The 22844-nt window shown below is 34.9% G+C and overlaps 1 protein-coding gene and 1 long non-coding RNA gene across 4 annotated transcripts in view; one reads left to right on the plus strand and one right to left on the minus strand.

Annotated features, from left to right (window-relative positions):
- Positions 1-22844, plus strand: part of LOC115217003 (inositol-trisphosphate 3-kinase A-like) — a 126457-nt gene that overhangs the window by 48748 nt on the left and 54865 nt on the right. For 2 of the 3 annotated variants that reach the window (XM_029786524.2, XM_029786523.2), the window contains exon 2: positions 14578-15773. In XM_029786524.2, coding sequence (XP_029642384.1) covers positions 14578-15773 — 1196 coding nt within the window. Of the gene's footprint in view, positions 1-5971; positions 6186-14577; positions 15774-22844 lie in introns of those variants that run through there. The other variant, XM_036507252.1, reaches the window with a different exon arrangement.
- Positions 1765-21193, minus strand: LOC118765353. The gene is made up of 4 exons (XR_005001189.1): positions 21084-21193; positions 19016-19020; positions 10037-10044; positions 1765-1775 (listed from the first exon to the last, which is right to left on the minus strand). It is a non-coding gene; the product is annotated as an uncharacterized LOC118765353 (long non-coding RNA).

Below are 22844 nucleotides of genomic sequence, written 5' to 3' on the forward strand. Positions count from 1 at the left end.
GAAACTTTTCCTGTGATCAACCCATACCTGTTTTTCAAGTAAAGGATCTCTTATTCAGTATGTCTTCAAATGTGCTAACTTTGTGGTATATAATTTGTTGACAGAGGAAATGATAACAATACCACTGCTTGGAGCTCTGTAATTTTTGGAGAAATGCAGACTTGCCTGTACACACACTCACACACACACAAATGCATACTATATGGTTTTGAAACATTTCTCTACATGCAGTTACATGAATGTTTCATTTTTATAACTGCAAAATTACTTTAAAATCAGTGTTTTCTACTTGCATAAACACGCTAATTAAATTTTTTGTGTAAAATCCATTTTCAAACATTTTAATTGCCATCTATTATTAGGCACAATGTTTACCATTTATTTGTTCTTAGACTAGTTTTGAACACATGAATCTTTATTTCATAAAAATTCATTCTCAGAACATGTACCTTAGTATAGTAAATATGGCACCTGATGACAAACGGAACATTTTGACAGTAATGAAAGTGGAACTGTATGAAAAGAATAAATTGGTTCATGTTTAAAAAAGGTTTTCAAGTTTAAATAATTCCAATAAAAAAAATATTAGGCAGATAATACATACATTAAATCCACTTTTATTATACTTGGAGTGCATATTTTGGAGCCGATATATTACAGATGTAATACATACATATAAGAAAAAGGCTGTAATAAAATGTGCTTTTATGTTTATATTTTTCTTCATATTTTGTATGAGCGTTTGTCATGCAGTTTTGTACATTAGTGGAGCTGCTATTTTTTATACATAAATTGGTGTCCTCATCTCAAATCAAAATGGTGTCTAATTTTAGATAAGCTGAACGTGGAAAATACAATGCCAGTGGGAGACTGCAATCATGACCTTTGAAAATATTATTTGGCACATAACCTTTCAGCAACTGTGTCTCTGTATTTGTATATTGTTGATGGATTGACAGATTGGTTAAATCATATGATAAAAGGCCTTGTGGTACTTGTGACAGTTTACTTTCTGAGTTCAAATCCTGCCAAGATTGACTTTGCATTTCCTCTTTATGTTGTCGGTAAAATGGATACCAGTCAACTACTGGGATTGATATATTTGCTTGTTCCTTCCTACCAAAATTTCTGGTTTTTGTCTATGTGAGAAACCATCATCATCATTATCATTATTATCTACTATGATAATACTCTTGTGGTTTTCTCCATCGCAACATATGAATGAGAAAGGAAGGGGTGATAGATAAATAGGGAAGGAGTGATGGCAAACTGGTAGTGGGAGTGTTTCAATCCTGTGAGTATGTGTGTGTATATAAAAGGGAGGTATGTGAATATCTGTGTGTGTGTGTGTGTGTGTGTGTGTGTGTGTGTGCAATGGAAGTGAGATGGTGAAAATTCAATGCTGTCCATCTTCATGTTCTGAGTTCAAATTCTGCTGAGGTTGGCTTTAACCTCCCAACTGGCACAAAGCCACTCTGCTCAATACTACTCCCTCTTCCTGTCAAGGGGTCGTAGTACTGATGCTGGTGTCATGTAAAAGACATCCAGTAAACTGGTTGGCATGAGGAAGGGCATCCAGCCTTCGAAACTTTACCAAAGCAGACAGTGGAACTTGGCATAGCCCTCTGACTTGCTACCTCCTATCAAATTGTCCAATCCATGCCAGCATGGAAAATGGATGTTAAATGATGTTGATGATGATGGTGGTGGTGATATATCTGTAAACAATACATGATACTTTTTATAAAATATTAGTTTTAGAAAGAATTCCTATGCTATTCTTCTATTATTGGACTGAGGTCATGCTAGGGCATCATGTTCAATTTTCATTTTTTTTTTGTTTCAATTACAGTAGTACCTCATACCATTCTATATTTAAGAGATGAGGAATTATGTACATTATTTACATTCGACGGATATTTGTCCTCATCTTGTTTGTCGTTAACACATCATTTTGGCTGATATACCCTCCAGCCTTCTTCAGATGTCTTGGGGAAATTTCAAACCTGGGTTCTCGTTCCTAGGGTATTTTTCGATGTTGTTGTTGTTATTATTATTATTATTATTATTATTATTATTATTATTATTATTATCATTGTTATTATTATTATTATTATTATTATTGTTGTTGTTCAGGTCATTGCTTGGAATCGAACTTGAAATCTTGAGGTTAGTAGCTTGTGCTCTTAACCACCACGCCACATGTGGTTAAGAAGTGGTGGAGAAGGCTTGAGGGTATATCACCAAAATGTTGTGTTAACAACAAACAAGATGAGAACAAATGTCCGTCAAATGTAAATAATGTAGTAGTACCTCAGTTTTCAAACAAATTTGATCACAAATAAATCGTGCTTTAGATATATATATATATTAGCTGATGTACCTGGTAATTCTCAGGAAAGTGGGGCTTATCCCTTGGTTCTGTTCTCATAATTGTTTCGCTAATCCAATAACAACACTACAAAGAATATAGCCCTTAAAATGGTTTTTGTGCATTTACAGAGAATACCGAACTGTCTTACACAGGATCTTGTTTTTAGGAATTCCCAATAAGTTATGACTACCAAAATTGTGAAGTCACTTATGTAATAACATGAAATTAGTTACCCGATAATAAGAATTCAAATAAAGTAGCCCTGAAAAGGGCTGTAATGCATTCCCAGAGTATATAGAACTTAGGAGGAAATACTAATAAGATATGTATACTAAAATCGTGAAGTATGTTACATAATAACAGGCTAATCAGATATGAGATAATAACAATTCAAAGTAAACAACTCTGAAAAGGGCTTTTGTGCATTCCCAGAGAATATTACCCTCAGCAGCGCTAGTGTTGGTATATTCGTGAATAAGTCACTAACTGAAGTAAGTGGATCTATTGTTTAGGAAAATACTATTTACTTGTTTAAGGGTTGTACTGAATAAATTGCGAAAATATCTCTAACAGTTCAAATACTAAGAAATAAATATACTCAATTTGATTTATACCAAATGATTTAGGAAAACGAATGAGTTATTTCCCTTGACTGTTAAAATCTGGGCAAATGGATTATTTCCCTTGGCTGTTAAAATGAAATATATTAGATATATTTAAAGATCCCTTCCAGGGGCCTTATGATTGATTTTTTTTTTCAACAGTCTGAGTATGCCATGAGGTTTCCAGAGTTCTATTCGCGTGTCAAGTTTCATAAAAATTGATAAAACGATGTAGGAGGAGTTAGCTAACAACTCCACAAACACACCCACAGATGGAATTTTCCACATATGTAGTAGATATATATATATAAAGCCCAATTTATTTGTGATCAGAGGCATTCATAAACTGAGGTATTAATAACAAATATAAGAAAGACAGGAGATAAAGCATGATTTATTCATGATCAGTTGTTTGAAAACCAAGGTACTACTGTATGTTGAATTCAGTCCGTTATTTTGATACCTATTTCATCAACCTTGAAAGACAGAATGACAAAGTCAACCCAGGCGTAAGGGGGCATAACTAGAAAATAAGTACCAAATGGTCTTTTGGATTCAGTCTACTGCTTTTGCCATCCCTTGATGTATTTATATATATGTGTGTATGTGTCTGTACAGAGGTGCATTTTCAACCACAGGTTTCAGGTTCAGTCCTTTTGGGCAGTATCTTGGTCAAGTTTCTTCTACTATAGCCACAAGCCAGCCGATACCTTGGTAGATAGAAAAGTTTTGATTGAGCCAATGCTTTAGGTATCATACAGTGTGATTGAACCTAGAACCATGCGATTGCCAAGCATGTAACCATTGATGGTGTTTGTCATTATCATTAGTTTTGTAACTATTTTCCTTATGCCAGCATGGCTCAGATAGTCTTATCTCTTTCATGCTGTTACTGATGATTCTTAATTTTTTCAGGCCATATATATTTTCACACAGTTTTTCTCATTATGCCTCCACCTTAGTACATTTGTTTAGAAACAATTGGGTTCTACTTTATCCCATTGATTTGTGACATTTTATCTCTCAGCATGAGCATTATTCAGCCTTATATGTATGTCCAAACATTCATAATACTATCTCTCTGATGAAGCACGTGATATTTCTAATATCACCCTCCCCCTCCCCCCAAGCTATGTACTTTGATGCCCACTATATATTCAGCAGACTGTATCTTCACACCCCATATTTGTTTTGTTGTACAATATTGCACACCTGGGACATGTCATGTTCGCAAATGAAATCTCTTGTCTATGTTGCGATGAGGTAAGCTATGTCTTAGTTTCGTTTATAGTTTAACTTAATTGTGTGTGTGTTTTTTTTTTTAATTCTTGTTATTGAAAAGAATATCTTTTCAAGAACAGCGTAGTGGCAGAATTGATAGAGTGGCAATGACAGAAATATTAGTATACTGTTTACTACAGTTTCTTTTTTCACACCTGTGAGTCCAAAGTAAACTCCATTTCAGTGTTGTCTTTCATTCCGTTTTGTTTCCCAGTTGTGGCTATTTCATTTCTATACTTCTATCCATAACTCTAATCTGTCAGAAAGTCATTTGAGCTAATTGATGATGATTGATTGTGAATTTTGATACTTGATTTTATTCTTTCCAATAGATGGTTTCTAAGCTTGAACAAACTACTAGTCCTTTTGACTCTGATAAAATATTTACATGCATGCACGCACACACACACACACTAGGCTTCATCAGTGAAACATAGTCTGTTACTGCAAATTATTTATATATATATATATATACAGAGAGAGAGAGAGAGAGAGTGAGTGAGTGAGTATCAGTACTAGTAAGGTCAATTTAATAGACTATATCCATTCTCTGAAATATCTGATTTAACTATTTAAAGGAAATTGTGAGCAGAGATGACGATTACAGATGGATGCATTCCTATGGAGGTAGAATAAAAGAAAATGTTGAGCATGAAGTAAGACAGAGTGGAATGGAAGTAGTTCTCATTTTACTTCTAGAGCCAGGTTTCTAACTAGGTGTGATCTCATGATACATAAACATCCTATATACATCTTTAGTCCTCTAAAATTTGCAGTAACATTTAACCACTTTTACAGTTAGACCACATTTCACTGATGAGGCCTAATAAGATCGAAACATCAACATATGTGAAGTTGTCACCATGCTACCAAAAGACTGGAAAGTACAACAGATGAAATATTGTGACTACAACAATGAAGTTGAGGACACTTAGTTGCATATATTATTAGAATATATTGATGTATAAATATATAAGACTATATAAGTATATAAAAATGAGAAGGCGGCAAGCTGACAGAAACGTTAGCGCGCCGGGCGAAATGCTTAGCGGTATTTCGTTTGTCATTACATTCTGAGTTCAAATTCCACCGAGGTCGACTTTGCCTTTCATCCGTTTGGGGTCGATAAACAAAGTACCAGTTTCGCACTGGGATCGATGTAATCGACTTAATCCCTTTGCCTGTCCTTGTTTGTCCCCTCTATGTTTAGCCCCTTGCGGGCAGTAAAGAAATATATATTAGTATATAAGAATGTTAGTTTCTCAGCTCAGAAATTCAAAATAAAAATGATATAATTTGAAACCCTGAAACTATATTCATGCTGTGGTCCTGAAGAAAAAAAGTAATAAAATAAAATCTGAACTAATTAATTGTCATAATTAACTAACATTTTTATGTAAACTTGTATTCTCTAATTTTTTGGAGGAAATATTAATTTTCTTGTTTGTGTCGCTTCATGAGAACATATAAGTACATTTAAAGTTTATTTGTAAATGCCAAGTTATTCCAACCTACATTCTTCCTACCATGATTAGGTGATTTGCAATATAATGGGCTAATTCATTAATTAGCCTTCTCCTGTTTTGTAATTATGTATGTGTATTTGTGTGTGTGTGTGTGTATATATACACACATGAATGCACACACATGGGAAATAACAGCAAAGTTATAATATTTTTCCCATGCTAACATAATTTTTTAGGGTCTATCATAACTTCAGTGTGGACCATTACTCTAGTAGCCACTAATCACTTTAGTATTGGCCATCAGCCACTCCAGTTTGAAACAATACTACAGTACCAACACCCACTAGTCTATCAACTACTTGTGTTGAGAGAACGACTATCCTTCCATTATGAAATATGAATGTACTCTGTTTTTCTGTTGCTTACTCTAAATCAGATACATTCCCTTGGATTCGATATAAGGTAAAAAATATTTGTAATCGTTACTCTAATTCAAACCAGCAGAGTTTAGGATATTCTCTCTTAGTCCTTTCTAAATACTTTTATTATGTTCATTCAGCTGAAATTGAGACAGTTGAAACTAGTTTTTGACAGCATGTTTTTGTACCAAGCTAGCAAGGATCATTTTGATTAATTTCAGACATGTGGTTGAATGTGTTGTTAAGTTTATATGACTGACATTAGCACAGTCAGTTGGTCTTAATCATGTTAACTAATGAAGAAAGCTTAAGATATTTTGATTTATTTAGGTTATAAGTTTATGTATGTGGTTAGGGTAGGAATGTTGGGTGAAATAAATATTTTGTCCCATGAACTTGTACTTTAATTATTTATTATATCAACAGGCCTATAAAACATTACTACTATGCACTCTTGTATTTAGCAGATATGATTTGAAGTGCATCAGTCTTTGTTTCATCAATATCTTTTCTTTCTTTTGATGTCTGTTATATTATTTCTTTCATCTTTGTAGAGTTGATGAAATACATACCAATCAAGTACTGGTATTCATGTTATCAGTGACACTATTCACAAATCTGTGGCCCTGTGCTTATGGCAAAATTGTTAGCAAGCCGGGTAAAATGCTTAGTAGTACTTTGTATGTCTCTATGTTCTGAGTTCAAATTCCACCGAGGTCGACTTTGCCTTTCATCCTTCCAGGATCGATAAATCAAGTACCAGTCAAGTACTGGGGTCAATGTAATCGACTTACTCCTTCCCCACAAGTTTCAGGCCTTGTACCTATATTATTATTATTATTATTATTATCATCATCATCATTATTAATATTATTATTATCTGTTATGTTCTGAGTTCAAATTCCGCCAAGGTTGACTTTGCCTTTCATCCTTTCGGGGTTGATAAATTAAGTACCATGAAAACACTGGGGTCGATGTAATTGACTAGTCCCCTCCCCACAAATTTGTGGCCTTGTGCCTCCTGTAGAAAGGATTATCATCATTATTATTATTATTATTGTTGTTATTATTATTGCCTCCAGTAGAAAAGATTATCATTATTATTATTGTTGTTATTATTATTATTATTATTATTATTAACATGGTGGATGATTGAAACAGCAGAGCAAGAGACAAAATGCCTTACTGTATTTGGTTACATCCATCTACATGTCCAGTCAAATCTTGCAAAAATCACCTTTGTTTTCATTTATCCAGTGTCGATAAAAAAAGATTGATAGAATCAAATGTGCCCTGCCTATGCTAGAAATAATAATAATAATAATTATAATGGCTTCAAATTTTGGCACAATGCCAGCAATTTTGGGTGAGGGGCTAAGTTGATTACATTAACCTCAGTGTTCAACTTGTGCTTATTTTATCGACGTTGAAAGGATAAAAGGTAAAGTTGACCATGGTGGAATTTGAACTCTGAGTGTGAAGCATTTTGCCAGATGTGCTAATGATTCTGCTAGTTCACTGCCTTGGTAATAATAATAATAATAATAATAATGATAATAATAATATAAAAGATGGGCTACAGGAAATATTCTGCTCAATACCACAGATTCGCTTGTCAGTTGTTTGACCGTAACCAGTTGACCATGTCCCTTAGTGACTGACGATATGTGCATCTCTGACCATGAGCAGAAATAGTGGGGGGGGGCATCATAGCCATGTGTTGAAAGGAATTCTTAGAGGTTTGGATAATTCACCATGAGATCATCATGTCGTGTACATATAACTGTGATGCTTATGCCTGGTGTATCCTATCAGATGAGTAGTCATGATGGGTATATTGGGCTTCCTATATTTGCACCTCAGTGACACTTTGATGGTATGCGCTGCTCTCTCACTCAATAATAATCATAATAATGGTTTCAAAGTTTGGCTCATGGCCAGCAATTTGGAGAGGAGGGTAAGTCAACTACATCATTGACCACAGTGCTCAACTGGTACTTGTTTTATTGCCCCCGAAAGGATGAAAGGCAAAGTTGATCTGGGTGGAATTTCAACTCAGAATGTAAAGATGAATTTGGCAGCATTTTGTTTGTCTTTATGTTCTTTGTTCAAATTTATATATATATATTTATATATATATATATTTATATATATATATATATATATATATATATATATATTATGTGAAATAGAAAGATGAATAATCTTGTAGCAGATTAATCAAAAGTTTAACTGATACCTTGGTAGCAAAAATCACAGCAGAAGACAGCACGGTTGGAGGTACAACCATATGGTGTTGCAACCGTGCGTTGGTGCGGATAATTGAATTTTAATATTATTAGTTCGATTTGTTTTGCTCCACCTCTGTTCTGTTTTTGTTTTTTCCAACGGATTTCTTCAATTCACTAATAATATTATATATATATATAATATATATATATATATATATATATATGATAGATTATTAATCATTATAATTGAAGGTACACAATTATAACTGAGGGTACACAAGGGTCAAAAAATGCTCAAATAAGTCACAATTTCACTGAGAATTCAACAGGCTGACAAAATCGAGGAATGAATAAAATTTAACCTACCATTGCAGTTGAAAGTCACAAATGAATATACCTATATCACATGGTTTCGAACTTTGAGATATTTCCCTTAGTTCTCATGAGTATGTCTCACTGATTTCTAGCACTGTTGGTACTTTGTTTACCCTCCATTATAATTAATAATTAATTATAAATTAATGAATTTGCCTTTTTGGCTTTAAGGCTTATGCTATTGTTATTTATTAATAATATCTTTATATATATATAAATCAAAATAAGCAACAAGGATATCCAGAGGTAATGCAGTACAATCATTTCATGCGACTCCATTTAATTGAACAATGCAATCATTTCATTACATCAATTTAAAATTTAGAGCAATCTTCTGAAGATTGCTCTACATTTGGATATCCTTGTTGCTTATTTTGATTATAATCACCTTATTTTAAATTATATGGATGATACCATACTAAATTCTGGCACCTCAACTTAAGTACCATATTCATCTGAATCTAAATTTTAAATATATATAGGTGGCACGTAAAAAGCACCCACTACACTCGCAGAGTGGTTGGCGTTAGGAAGGGCATCCAGCTGTAGAAACTCTGCCAGATCAGACTGGAGCCTGGTGCAGCCCCTGGCTTCCCAGACCCCGGTCGAACCGTCCAACTCGTGCTAGCGCGGAAAACGGATGTTAAACGATGATGATGATGATATACTGTTGTGTTTGGGGAGAGTCATTCTCTTTTAGTGCCTTATAATTTAACACACTCACTGGTAAAATTTCCACTTATTTCTTTCTTATTTTTCTAAAACTTTTGTTGCATCTTGTAACCTTTTAAATAGTTTTGACTCAAAACTATTGAAAAGGTTACAAGACGCAACGAAAATTTTAGGAAAATGAAAAAAAAAGTGGAAATTTTACTGGTGAATGTGTTAAATTATAAGGTACTAAAAGAGAATGACTCTCCCCAGTCACAACAGAATATGCTTCAACACATGAACTCACATAAAGAATCTTGCAAACCAAATCTCAAAACGAATATATATATAAAGGGGATTGCATATAAATGTATGTACACACACACAAGCATGTAACAAATTAGAAAGGTCAGTATGGAAGCAATCCCCTTTGGGATTTAGCATGGAATTATTTTTAAAAAACTTATTTAAAGAATTTGACTTTAAAAAAAGAAAATCATGAAAATCACGTGAAAATAAAGTAACAAGTCTTTTTCTATCTTGATAACTTAAATTGTTATTTACCAATCTCATTGAAAGGTTGGAATTTTTTTACCATTGGATCTGGCTAGGGCAATTGTAAATTTAAAAGAAATACTATAGATTCTGCTTTTGTGAGAAAATGAATGCATCTCTAATTTTGTGAAGCTGCATGTGGTCTGTAAAAACTCAGCTATGTTCCATGTCTGAGTTTCTGAGATGCATTATTACTACAGTGGTTGCAAATTGTGGTCAGATTGTTAACTACTACATCTTGTGTTTCTGATGACACTAAATTTGGATTCTCTTCAAATGTTGTTTTTCTACTTAACATTGGGCTATATAATTGATCCCACAAACTCACATCTGTAACAATATTTAATTTTACTCCCATTTTTTAAATGCTTCATTTCAAACAACTGCATATTGTTGGAAATGAATGTTGCACAGGAAATTTACTTCTTATCCTTAACCCCTTATCATAGTAATATAGAAACTGTCCTATAAACAAAGGCAAGCAATTATGTCTTTTTTAGGGCTTGCATAACCATGTTCTCTATAGTCTAGCACAGGGCTGGCCAACCTGAGGCCTGCAGGACGCATGTGGCTTGCAGACTTTAATCTTGCAGCCCGCTTGATACTTTCTTGAAATGTGTTTATTTAAACAAACATTTAAAAAATTTTATCAGAAGTTAAATATTGTAATGAAAAGTAAAAATGAAAGATACTACTGCTTTTGCAATCATAATATTTCGATCATTCATTCATTATTGTAATAATAGCATGAGAAAAGAAAAGGCTTTCAATTCTCTTCAGTATTCAAGCAGCCCTCAAAAAACTTTCTGTAATAAAAGTGGTCTACAATGTAATTCGAAGTGGCCGGGCCCGGTCTAGTACTTTTTAATCTCTCAGTCTAATGCCTTATGAACTCTGATTCACACTAAAATAGACCTCCAAATGCACTGTGACATCTTCCCCTGGTGATATTCCTCTACCCGGCTGCACCCCACCAAGTAACAATGTAACTGAGTTAAATATGAATAAATGCCTGCCAATAGTATTTTGAGAATGTGATAAAAGTAATTATATTGAAAGTGAAATAAAAACACAGCTGGATCATTGACTTTAGGAAGCATTGTTCTGAGCATCATCATCATCTCTACGACTATTGCTGTTATTTTCATTGTTTTGGTTTTTTATGAAACTTGTTTATTGAATTAGCACCTTTGGTGGGTTTAATTCTCTAAGATTTGTTTGAAATATATATTTTAATTTCCTTTGAGTAAGAAACTTAATTCTATCCTTGGTGGGTAACTTAATCAGTCTTCCAGTTTAATATTATCACCTGGTCCTTTTAGTGGCATCTGCTCTGTTGCAAGCAGTAATAATAATAATAATAATAATAACGAAATTATTGTATACAGTGCTCAGGTACACCACAACTTGTCAAAAGTGTGTATAAAGTATATGCAGTAATGTACAAATATCTGGAAAGTGAACAGTGTTTGAGTCAGGTACATTAGATCAAGTCTCCAATCTAAAGATAACTCAATGTCTCGATCTGTTGCTTTGTACTGTAGCATCTCATCTGTCGTAGTTTCTTCCTTCCTTTCTGCCTCCAGTCTTTAATGCAGAAAGATCATGGGTGCTGCTTTTCATCCTCAAAGCCCTTTAAAAAAATCATCTTTTGCTCATGCAGTCATAGCAGATCAAATAAGGCTTTATACATATCTGGAGTTGTATGCACCAAAGATCTTTAGTTCTAAAACTTACATAATAAAAATGATGTAGCAACAGATTTATCCCATCTCTTCCACAAACTAGTTTTATTCCTGTTATCTTCTTGCTTTCAAACTCAGGACAGTCCTTAGAATTCTATTGCTATAAACTATTACGAGCACCCTTAAACATCACTCTACATCTATACACTTATCTGTATATTTGCCACTTTTCATTATACTTTTCAAGTTCCTATATTTTGCTAAGTAGGACTTATCTTTCATATTTCTTCTCCCCACTCACCGTACTTTCTTTCATATTTCTTTTAATATTGTTTTCTCCCTTTAGTCTCCTCCAGAATACTATTGTTACCAACAGTCACATGAGGACAATAGCATGACACTTATTTGTTGTTGTTTTTTTCTCCCATCTCACTTGTTAGATACTTTGGATAATATTTTCACATGTCACAGATATGTTGCAGGAAAATGTTTTGTCTAGATGTTGGCTACTCTTAATGCTGTGCAGCATTACACAGAGTAATAGTAGGTAATGGGGGTCCCTTGAGATTGATGTTATAGTCTATACCTATTAGATCTTTTATCTTTTGTTTCAGTCATTGGACTGTGGCCATGCTGGGGCAGCACCTTGACCCCAGTGCTCCTTTCATTCTTTTATTTTTGATACTTATTCTTTCAATCTCTTATGCCAAATCACTAAGTCATGGGGACATAAGCAAACCAGCACTGGTTATCAAACAGTGTGTATGGTGGACAAACACAAACACAGAAACACACACATTCATATATACACATATATGTATGTATAGAATGAGCTTCAGCGGTTTCCATCTACCAAGTTCACTCAAGGCATTGGTTTGCCTGGGGCTATAGTAGATGACACTTGCCCAAGATACTGCACAGGAGCAATATATTTAAAATTGGTAAAACTAAAAATTGTCAAAGATAAATTAAATTTATTATTGTTACTGAATATGTTAGTTGTTGTTTAATTTCTGAATGGTTTTGCTGATGTTTGTTTATGTAGTTTGATTTCTTTATGTATCAGTTTCTACTAAGATAGAGATGTGAGTAAAATTAATAATAGAGAAACGAAAATAAAACTTTTGAAACAGTAACGCCACCATAACTTAATGCTTTCAAGGGAGATAATCAGAGAAAGCCTTGAAAGTGAACATAAGATTGTAAAGTAAATATAACAAATAATCCAGAATCCTTGTCTGGTACTAGATTGAACCCAAAATCTTAGTTCATATCAGTCATGAGGCCAACCATCTCTGAAAGTTTCATCCAAATCTATCCAGTGCTTCTTGAGATATCTTGTCCATGGACAAAAAAACACAACTGGAAACAGTACCTCCACCTTCGTTAAGGCAGAGGTAATAATGATTTCTTTATTAGCCACTAATGGTTCACAGAAAACATTGGGGACAGTATAGGATAATACAATGTGGGGTTACATGAATGGCATGTAAAAAATTAAAAACAGTAACAATATGAAATTATAACAATGAATTCTTCTCCAAAAGAAGGAGACTTCCTAGGGCTGCTGATGGAGACCTCACAAAACCATGGTTACCCTGACTAGCAGGGCAAGTGCCCTCTCCACATCATCCTCCCTCAATCCACTGACTGATGGTAAAAGAAAGGAAAAGAAAGAATATGAATAATAAAAATATTTGTTTCTAATTTTGACACAAGGTCAGTGATTTTAGGCGAAGGAAATTGTCTACACCAGCTACAAGCCATGATAATGAAGTTACCATTAATTGACATTGAGGTAGTCTGCAGAAGGGTCTCAAAGAAGTGGTCCTTCTGAACTTCTGTCATATATAAATAAATTGCCAGTTTTTATCTCAAGTTATATATAAAAACAGTTGAACATTAAACTGAAGTATTACCGAATATGTTTTAGTTGAGTATATATGTATTAACTCTTACAAAGGAAAGGTTGACAAAGACATTATAGTTTTAGCTTGCTTACCTTCTTCAGACTATCTGATGAAAGTGAGCAAGCTGAAACTTTGAAGTCACTGTCAACCTTTTCCCTTTTCCTAGTAATTGCACACACACACACACACCACTCACTCTTTCTACCTGTTTGACATTAAGCATTATCCATATATTTCATATGACAAGTCTGATTGGCATGTTGTGTTTCTTACTTTTATAACCACTACTATATGTCAAATGTCCAAAAACATATGGTTTTTAGTCCAGGAACTGAGTGGATAGTTTTTAGACCACTTTTTTCAGGCCTTTCCCAAGTTGGACTAAGTAACACAGTCCATAAATAGCATTGTCCAATGTACTCAGTTGTCAGCTTGGCACAGCCTTCACTGTCCTACCTGTCTGTCTGTCTTGTACCGGTGACATGTTGGGTACTGATTAGAAGATTCCAGCACACTTATACCTGCTCCCACTACCAGATACTTCATCACCATCAGACATTTTAGGGATCCCAAATTCAATGTGTGTGCATGCATGCAGGAGATAGGACAGGTCCCTTGTAGTAGTACTTGCTACCCTCTAGCTTACAGTTCCCTATTGCTGGCTAACTCAGGCAGTGAACTAAGAAACATTGCAGGATAAGATACCTGCACAATGAAGCTTTGTAGTGGCATTATGTGTAGACAGTTACCAGTTTCATTATCTTCACTATGAAAAAGATAGTTTCAGTGACTGAAAACAACTAGTACCCTGTCCTTGCTGCAGGAAGCTACCAGAAACCCAATTTACTGGAAACTGTTTTAAAGCTGCCCACCACAGCTTGTGTTGCTCACTTGGAGTGTATTCCTCTAACCTTTGTCTTGAACTATAATTTTGACTCTGTATTAAATTGTTTAATTTTACAAATGAAATGTTATAAGCTATCTTATTAACATTGAATTAACATCAAATTTGTTTCTCTTTATTTCAGTGTCAGATGAAGCTGCTTACAATGAAAAGTTTGGATATGGAGAGAAGCAGATTTCCAGCGCTGGCCTGGAAATAACCCACAATGGAAATTCGGAAATGGAACAAAGCACTAAAGATGGAAACAGTTCTAAAGTGCCACATCGGAATAAGCGAAGATCTAAAACTTCATCTGTCCTGAAATGGCTTTCAAGGAAATTTCATTTATCATCTAAACGTATTGAGGAAGACTTTGACAGAGGTATTTGTCCTTCCCATAAAAACACAGACACATTAACACATATCAAACACAACTATCCTATAAAAGCTAGCAGTACTGGAAACTTATATTCTGCTTCTGTGAATAGCTATTTAGGTGAAGTTTCGGACTATGTAAATATCGGTAAACCAGAACACAGAAAGTCTGTTACATTAGAACCTGTTCTGTTATCATATAAGTCATCAAACCATTTATCAGACTTTGATAATCATAATTTAAGGAATTTTAGTTCGTGTGGAACATTTGAAATGTGCAACAGTGCGGAGGGCAATACACTCATGACTTTCCAAACTAAATTAGTTGAGGGTGAGAGTGATGTCCTTCCGCAAAGTGATAATCCTTCTCTGTTACCCCACGACTCTGCTGTGACTACAAAGAGCCATTCTGTGACATCAAGACTTTCTGAAGAAGCTGCTATTAAAATGCTCCCTTCTGAATTCCCCACTGATCCAGTTTCAGAAAGAAATATGCCCCATGCAGAAAAATGTATCAAATTTCTATCAGAACATAATTTTAATGAACAAAGCAAACAAATTTCAATTGCTCAAACTGAACGGAAAATGCAATTGTCTGTCTCACCTGTTATATCAAAATACCCTTCATCAAGTAGCCCTATCAGCAGTTTATGTAGCACTGAGTGTGATTCAGCTATTGAAACTCTTAGTCCTGACGAGGAATGGCCAGAAATGAAGCCACACCTTGACAAAATTTTACCAAACAAAGACCCAACACACAAAACCACCAATACGGCACCACCCCTTGTTGTAATAACAGACTATGGAGACTCAACGAATGACCCAGTTGAGGTTTCTCATTTAAGAGGCTGCTGTGACCCCTTGAATGCAAGTGGTCGGAAACTTTCTAACTGTTCTGTAGCATCAGATGTATCTGATTACTCTACAATTTCAACATGTAGTTCAAGTGAGGAGTCATCACCTAAGGTAAGCTTAATTTTTCGTAATTAATATTTTAATAAAGTAAAGGCTATTTGCCAACATAATGTGGTTGTCCTGGAAGGGATGATGTTGCTGTTGTTTTAGCTCCAGGAAACATAATTTCTAGCTGGCTATATGACACAATGTCTGTGTCCTTATATTTTCACACAGGGAGTTCAGCACAAGCTCAATGGCTTTTAATGTTAGATACTGCATACAAGACTTTCTTATAGCCATTGTGTTTCACACATTTTTCCCCAATCTGGATGACAATAAATATCATCCTATTCATGGAAGTATAGAAAAAAAAAACTGATGCAAAATCGTTTCCCAAGATATAAGTTTTTATCCCTGGGCATGGATACATTGAAACTCCAACGTCTGGCAGCTGACTTGGCAGACACCCATAAAAGTATTAACCATCTTACTAACAATAACTCTGAGCACCTTTTCAAACTCCACCTGTCTAACACCTGTAGACATGTTTACAAAGTCAGAAAACAGCACAGCTCCCATGACTTTCGGAAACATTTTTTCTCGCTAAGAGTTGCTGAAGCATGGAACAAACTGCCGGCATCAGTTGTTAGTTGTCGGAGCACTGCATCCTTCAAAACTTCCATGCTTCCTAAGATTTGCCAACACTACACCTGATTTTCTCCCCTCCATACACACGCAAGCATGTATCTGACTCATACACTGTTCACTTCCCAGACATTTGTACATTACTGCATATGCTTCATACGCACTTTTGACAAGTTGTGGTGCGCCTAAGCACTGCATACAATAATTTCATTATTATTATTATAAAACAGAATACTTATAAGAATAGCATTAGAATTTATACATTTTTCTTGTTTTTTTGTTTTTTTTAGAACTTGTGCACTTTGAGATTTTTTTCTTTTTGAAGGCATTATTATCATTCAGTGACAAAGAAATCAATGTACTTTTCATTTCTAGATATTTTTGTCCTCACCACCTCTCATTTCGACTGGTAGGTATTGTTCGCCTCCTTGTCAGCTCTGATCAAGCAAACCTTTTGATTGAAAGTTTTCCAACTTATTTTCAACTGCTATGTCAAGAACTTCTTTACCCAAAGTAATCTTCCCTTTTTTTTTTTTAAGAGAGCAGGGTGTAATTTGAGTGAGATTCGACTGTTATTTCTTGTAGATCTACAAACCATATAAAGCCCCCCCCCATTGACTCATGGAAGTAGGTATACCAAACAGATATCATGTTACAGGACTTTAATGAAAAAGTTAGAGAGATTTGTATGTGTGTGTTTGAAATAGGTACAATTAATAGGTAGTTAATATACATAAGTACAACACGCTCTGATTATGCTGATTATAACTGTCCGATTATACAGTATTGGTTTGTAGCTGACATACATCATAGTTACCAGTTTTGAAAGTCATATTTCAGTCTTTTAACCATCTGCATACAACTGAGAAAGAACTTTAACAGACTTTCTGTTATATTTCTAATGTATTTTGACAAGAGTATTTTCATTACATCCATCCAGTCAGGACAATTATCACTATCATTATCCCCACCACTACCTCATGTTCCTCTAACCTGATATAATTCTATTTCCCCAAGTCGAATTTATATCAAGGAACTATTTTTAGACTAAGGGAAACAACTCTGCATAAACCAAGTGCTCAATTACGTGGAGGAATTTGTACTTTTCAAAAGTGGTGTAAACAAAGCAAAACAAACTGTCTGAACATGAATAAAAATTAATGTTTACTTCTCAGCCAAGACGCTTGTCATTTTAGGATATATTTTTTTCAGGAGTATAATATTAATAATATTAGTATTTTTGTATATCACTTAACTGTTATATGCTATAGATCTTTCCTGCAATCTCACCTGGATACAGTGCAATAATTGGATTGCTGATTGACAACCTAAGCTAACTGTAGACAAAGGCATCTTTATATATTTTGTGAGGAAAAATCCAGAATCTATCTACTCTCTCCACAACACCAAGTTTAGCTGTCAGGTGAATGTGATTGAGGTACTATTGTCAACAATGATCAGAACTGGAGGAATTAAATTTCTAAAAATCATCAAAAAGACAGACAGAAAGCATCTTACCATCACATAGTAAGACCTTCATCACCTATTTACCAGCTATCTGTTTAAAGCTAGATGTGATTATGGTACGTTTCCAGTCTAGGACCTACATGATGCCCAGAATATTAATCAGCTGGAAGCTGTCTAGAGATGTGCAACCAAGCAAATTTTCTTTGTCAATCACCATATCTTAAATGTATTGCCTCTCTGGGCACCAACACACTAAAGTTTCAACATCTAGCAGTTGACTTAGTAGGAACCCACAAGATTCCATCAGGCATCTACCATATTCTGAATGCCTTGCTTCCCTGGGCATAGATACATTGAAGCTCTGACGTCTGGCAACCGACTTGGTAAACACCCACAAAATTATTAACCATTGTGCCAACAACCACCTTTGAGCACCTTTTTGAACTCCATGTGTCTAACCCACATGGGCATGCCTACAAAGTCAGAAAACAGCACAGCTCCCATGACTTTTGGAAACATTTTCTCACACTCTGAGTTGCTGAAGCATAGAACAAACTACCTGCATCAGTTGTTAGTTGTTGAAACATTGCGTCCTTTAAAACCTCCATGCGTCCTGAAATTCGCCAACACTACACCTGATATCCCCACCTCCATACACATGTATATCATGATTCATACACTGTTCACTTTCCTGATGTTTGTACATAATTCTATGTACTATACATGCACCTTTGATGAGTTGTAGTGCACCTGAGTACTGTACACAATAATTACATCATCATCATCATCATTATTATTATTATAACCCTTTCGTTTCTGTATTTATTTTGAGATACTCTCTGTTTCTTACAATTCCTTTAAATATAACAAAGAATTTAGCAAAATAACTTAGTTATCATACAGCTAGTGTTAGGAACATAATTTGTAACTAAAGTTTGGTGGAAGATTTTAATTCAAAATTCATGAAAATGAGACATTTGTACTCAGAGCCAGAGCTGGTTTCAGCTGGGTTGGTAATGAAAGGGTTAAGGCATCAATTTCACCAGTTTGGAAGGACTGCAAAAGCCAAAGACAATGACCTGTTCTTTATGGCCCAGCAAAAAGTAAAAAAAGGAAAGAATTCATTTTGAAATGGTTTTGAACATAGACCTATTTACTGGCATTCAAATTCTTACTTTACAACCTAAAGTTTTGTTTACTCTTTCTCTCTCTTTTTTTTAATTTTCATATCTTTCATTCTTTAATCCCTTATTCACTTTGGATTAACTTTGATCCCAACTACAGTAAATCTACAATCTTTCAATAATATTAGCTGTTACCAAATAATCCATATCTCCAATTTTATATACTTCAAAGAATTCATTGATATCTTTTGCCACCAATTACCAAACAATATTAATTATGAATGACAGTTACGCAATGTTATATTACACATTGAAATTGCAAATTGATATGGTGCAGTTATATATTGGCAGCTTGTGCCAAGATACCAATATTCCAGTGTATCTATGGCCGGGATAATTAACTCTCAAATGAGGTGCTGCTAGTTGTATTGTAAAATTGTCAAGTATATCATTTGTTCGCAGTACTTAGTTTAATTCCTCTTCTGTGTGTGCATGAGTAGTTGGATCCTATTGGTTTCATTTAGAAAACACGTGTTTGTTCTTTCATCATCATCATAGTTTAATGTCCATCTTCCATGTATGCATGGGTAGGATGGTTAACAGCAGCCAGCCAGGTAGAAAACTACCCTAGGCTACTGTGTCTGTTTTGGCAGGATTTTTACAGCTTCCTGACACCAACTACTGCAGAGTGGACTGTGTTTTTTTACGTGGCACTAGCACAGGTGAGGTTCATTTTGGCTTGATTTTTACAGCAGGATGCCTCTCCAAATGCCAACCACTTCACAGTGTGGACTGGATGCTTTTTACACAGTACCAGCACTGGTAGCATCACCATTTTGTGAGGAAAAATCCAGAATCTGTCTATTCCCTCCACAACACCAACCTTAGCTTGCAGGTGAATGTGACCAAGGCACTATAATCCTTTAGTTAAGAGACAGACACAAATACAAATACACACACATGTATGGGTGTGTGTGTGTGTGTCCCAATTAAAGTATAATAGTGATCATAAAAAATTAAGTAAACTGACTTGATTATCAGATGATAGATGGATTGACAAAGAGAAAATATTACACAAGGTATTAGAGGTTATGTACCTGTATAATAATTAGCAATACTGAGAACCTATTTCTGAAATATAATATACAGCTGTAAAAGTATATAAAATTGTCTTAAAAGTAATCTGAATAAATATTTTCTACAATTTCATCCACATTGTGTCTCTTCTTTGAATGAAAAATTAGGTTTCTGTTCTGTTCTAGTTGGGATATTTTTTCTTATTAATACTGCTGAAGAATGTTCAGTGAAGCAGAAACATTTTAAATGAGGAAAAATATTTTTTTGTGTTTGTTAAATTGCTCTTATTATCTACTAGATTATTATATGTGAATAATTGTTGTTGCTTTAAATTATTAAAGAACAGGGGGGAAAGTTTCTAAGTATTGTTATTGTATAGCTGCCCCTCCCATCAGTCACACATCATGAAACAGACTATGATCAAGAGTGTTTCATCTTTATATTACTCCAACTTTCTTTCAGGTATTATGTGCTTTTTTTTTGAGGTAGTAGTGTGTCATTTCAGGGAGATTTGGCTGCTATTTCTAGTAAGCCAAGCAACCACATAGAAAGTTTCTCAATGGCATTATTGATAGTCCACAAATGAAGACCTGCCTACAGATCTTCAAAATAGATCTCTGTCTGAGCTTTGATTTTCTGTTCAAATATCTGCAGTTAGTAGATTGTAGGCTGGCTTTGTAGGCTGTATTTCAGAGGATAAATGTCAGACATTATTAGCAAACAGCAGTTGTTAAGGATGTAGCTGCAACTGAAGGAGTCAACGAAGCCTGTAGAGAGAAGGGTGATGTTGTAACCACAAGCAAATTTAGAGCCTTATAAAAAGCTCAGCATTTTTTTTTATGGCTTAGTCAGATGATGGACAACACTCATGACCACCTATTTAATGGTCTTTGAGACTGTTTAGGAAAAGAGAGGAAGAAGCGATGGTTCATGGGTTGCTTCAGTAAGAAGCATCACTTCAATTTCCTTGGACTGGAGATCTGGTCCTAATGTTTACAATAAACTATAGTCTCCTAAAGACAAGAGCTGTGTGTTGGTATTAAGTTTGATCATAGCTTAAATCCACCTATCTATCTATCTATCTGCTCAGTCAAAGTTGACTCTTGGTTACTCGATAGATCAGTGTCCTCTAGTCAGTTCTATCCTGGGCTGCTTCGTTCAGATTGGCTAAATCCACCACATGAATGTAAAGTGTAGGTTGTAATTTAACTATGAATTTGTTGAAATAAGCTACCATTGAAAAATATAACTTTATAACCTTACCCATGAATAAACTGAGCACTTTTGAAAAAAATCTAATGACTCACTATATATATAAAGGGTAAAGACTCCCTGTGATCATGAATGACCATGGGATTGCACCTAGAAAGTTCCCCTGGAGTCACAAGTCTAGGTAAGGTTGTTTGTAGAAGACTAGTGGTCACATACTTATGCATACCAGTCACCCTTCTCTATACCATCAATGTTGTCCAAGGGAAAAGCAAAGGTTGATACAGCTTGGCACTAGTGATGTAACAACTCATTTCTACAGCTGAGTGAACTGGAGCAACATGAAATAAAATGTCTTGCTCAAGAACATAACACAGAGGAATTGAACTCACAACCTCATGGTTGTAAGTCTGATTCTCTAACCACTGAGCTATGATATATATTAACCTTCTTTTATTAGAAACCCTTCACTGAACAAAGGATAGCTTAACCACATTTGGCTGGGAAAATATTTTTTTTTGTAATAAGTAACAAAGTAAATATGAAATTTGTTTAAACTTTTCCTATTTTTAATGGCTGAGTTAGAAGAGGAAGAGTGATGCTCATGACCCTTTGTTGAGCCTGCAAGACTAGTGAAAGGAAAAGGGAAATTTATCTTCAGATTGGTGAGTGAAGCCCAAATGTTTGCAACAAAGCAGATTCTTCTAAAGAAAGCCAAGGCTAGACAGTAATGTTAAACTGGATAAAACCCATAATAGTCACTTTAATGGATTGCCAAGTATTGGGTCATCCCATAAATAATGTGGTTTTTCAATTGCATGAACTAAAAGTTGTAGAGGGATGGGATGAACTACCTGCATCAACTTGCTATAAATGCAGGTAATAATTTTGTCTTGTCCTTATTCTTAGTGCAAGTTTTGAAGAGTGCAGTTTGACTTTAACAGTTATTTTTTCAAAGCTATAATGAAAGTGACAAAGGAGCATATTCGGCATATTTTGCTTTATGAGTTCAATAAAGGCAACAAAACAACAAAAAGTGCAAGGAATATTAATGCAGTATATGGGGATCAGACAATAAGTGTAAACCAGTGTCAACGGTGGTTCCAGAAATTCCAAGCCGGAAGCTATAGCCTAGAAGACAAGCCTTATCTTGAAAAATTTGTAGAGCTTGACAAGGACATCCTGCAAACTCTGGTGGAACAAAATCCCATTGTAACTGTTGAGGAAATAGTAGAGAAGCTTGGATTTGGTCATTCAACCATTCATTGACACCTGTGTACTATCGGAAAAGCCAGCAAAATGGGTCAATGGGTTCTTCACAAACATTCCAAGTCTAATTGCATGCAAAGAGTGAATGTGTGCTCTTCTTTGCTGTCACATCTCACAAATGAACCTTTTTTCGACCAAATAGTGACTGGTGATAAGAACTAGGTTCTCTATAAAAATATCAAGTGCTGAAGACAGTGGGTAGGGAAAAGAAAAATACTGGCAACCTGGGCTAAAGGTCTCCATCCATATGTAAGGTGTTATCTATTTGGTGGGATATGGCAGGTTTAATCCACCTTGAGCTCTTAAACCTAAACCAAACAATAACAAAGGAGATGTGCTGCGAGCAGCT

Source organism: Octopus sinensis, linkage group LG11 (genome assembly GCF_006345805.1).
Source record: "Octopus sinensis linkage group LG11, ASM634580v1, whole genome shotgun sequence".
Taxonomy (NCBI): Eukaryota; Metazoa; Mollusca; class Cephalopoda; order Octopoda; family Octopodidae; genus Octopus; species Octopus sinensis.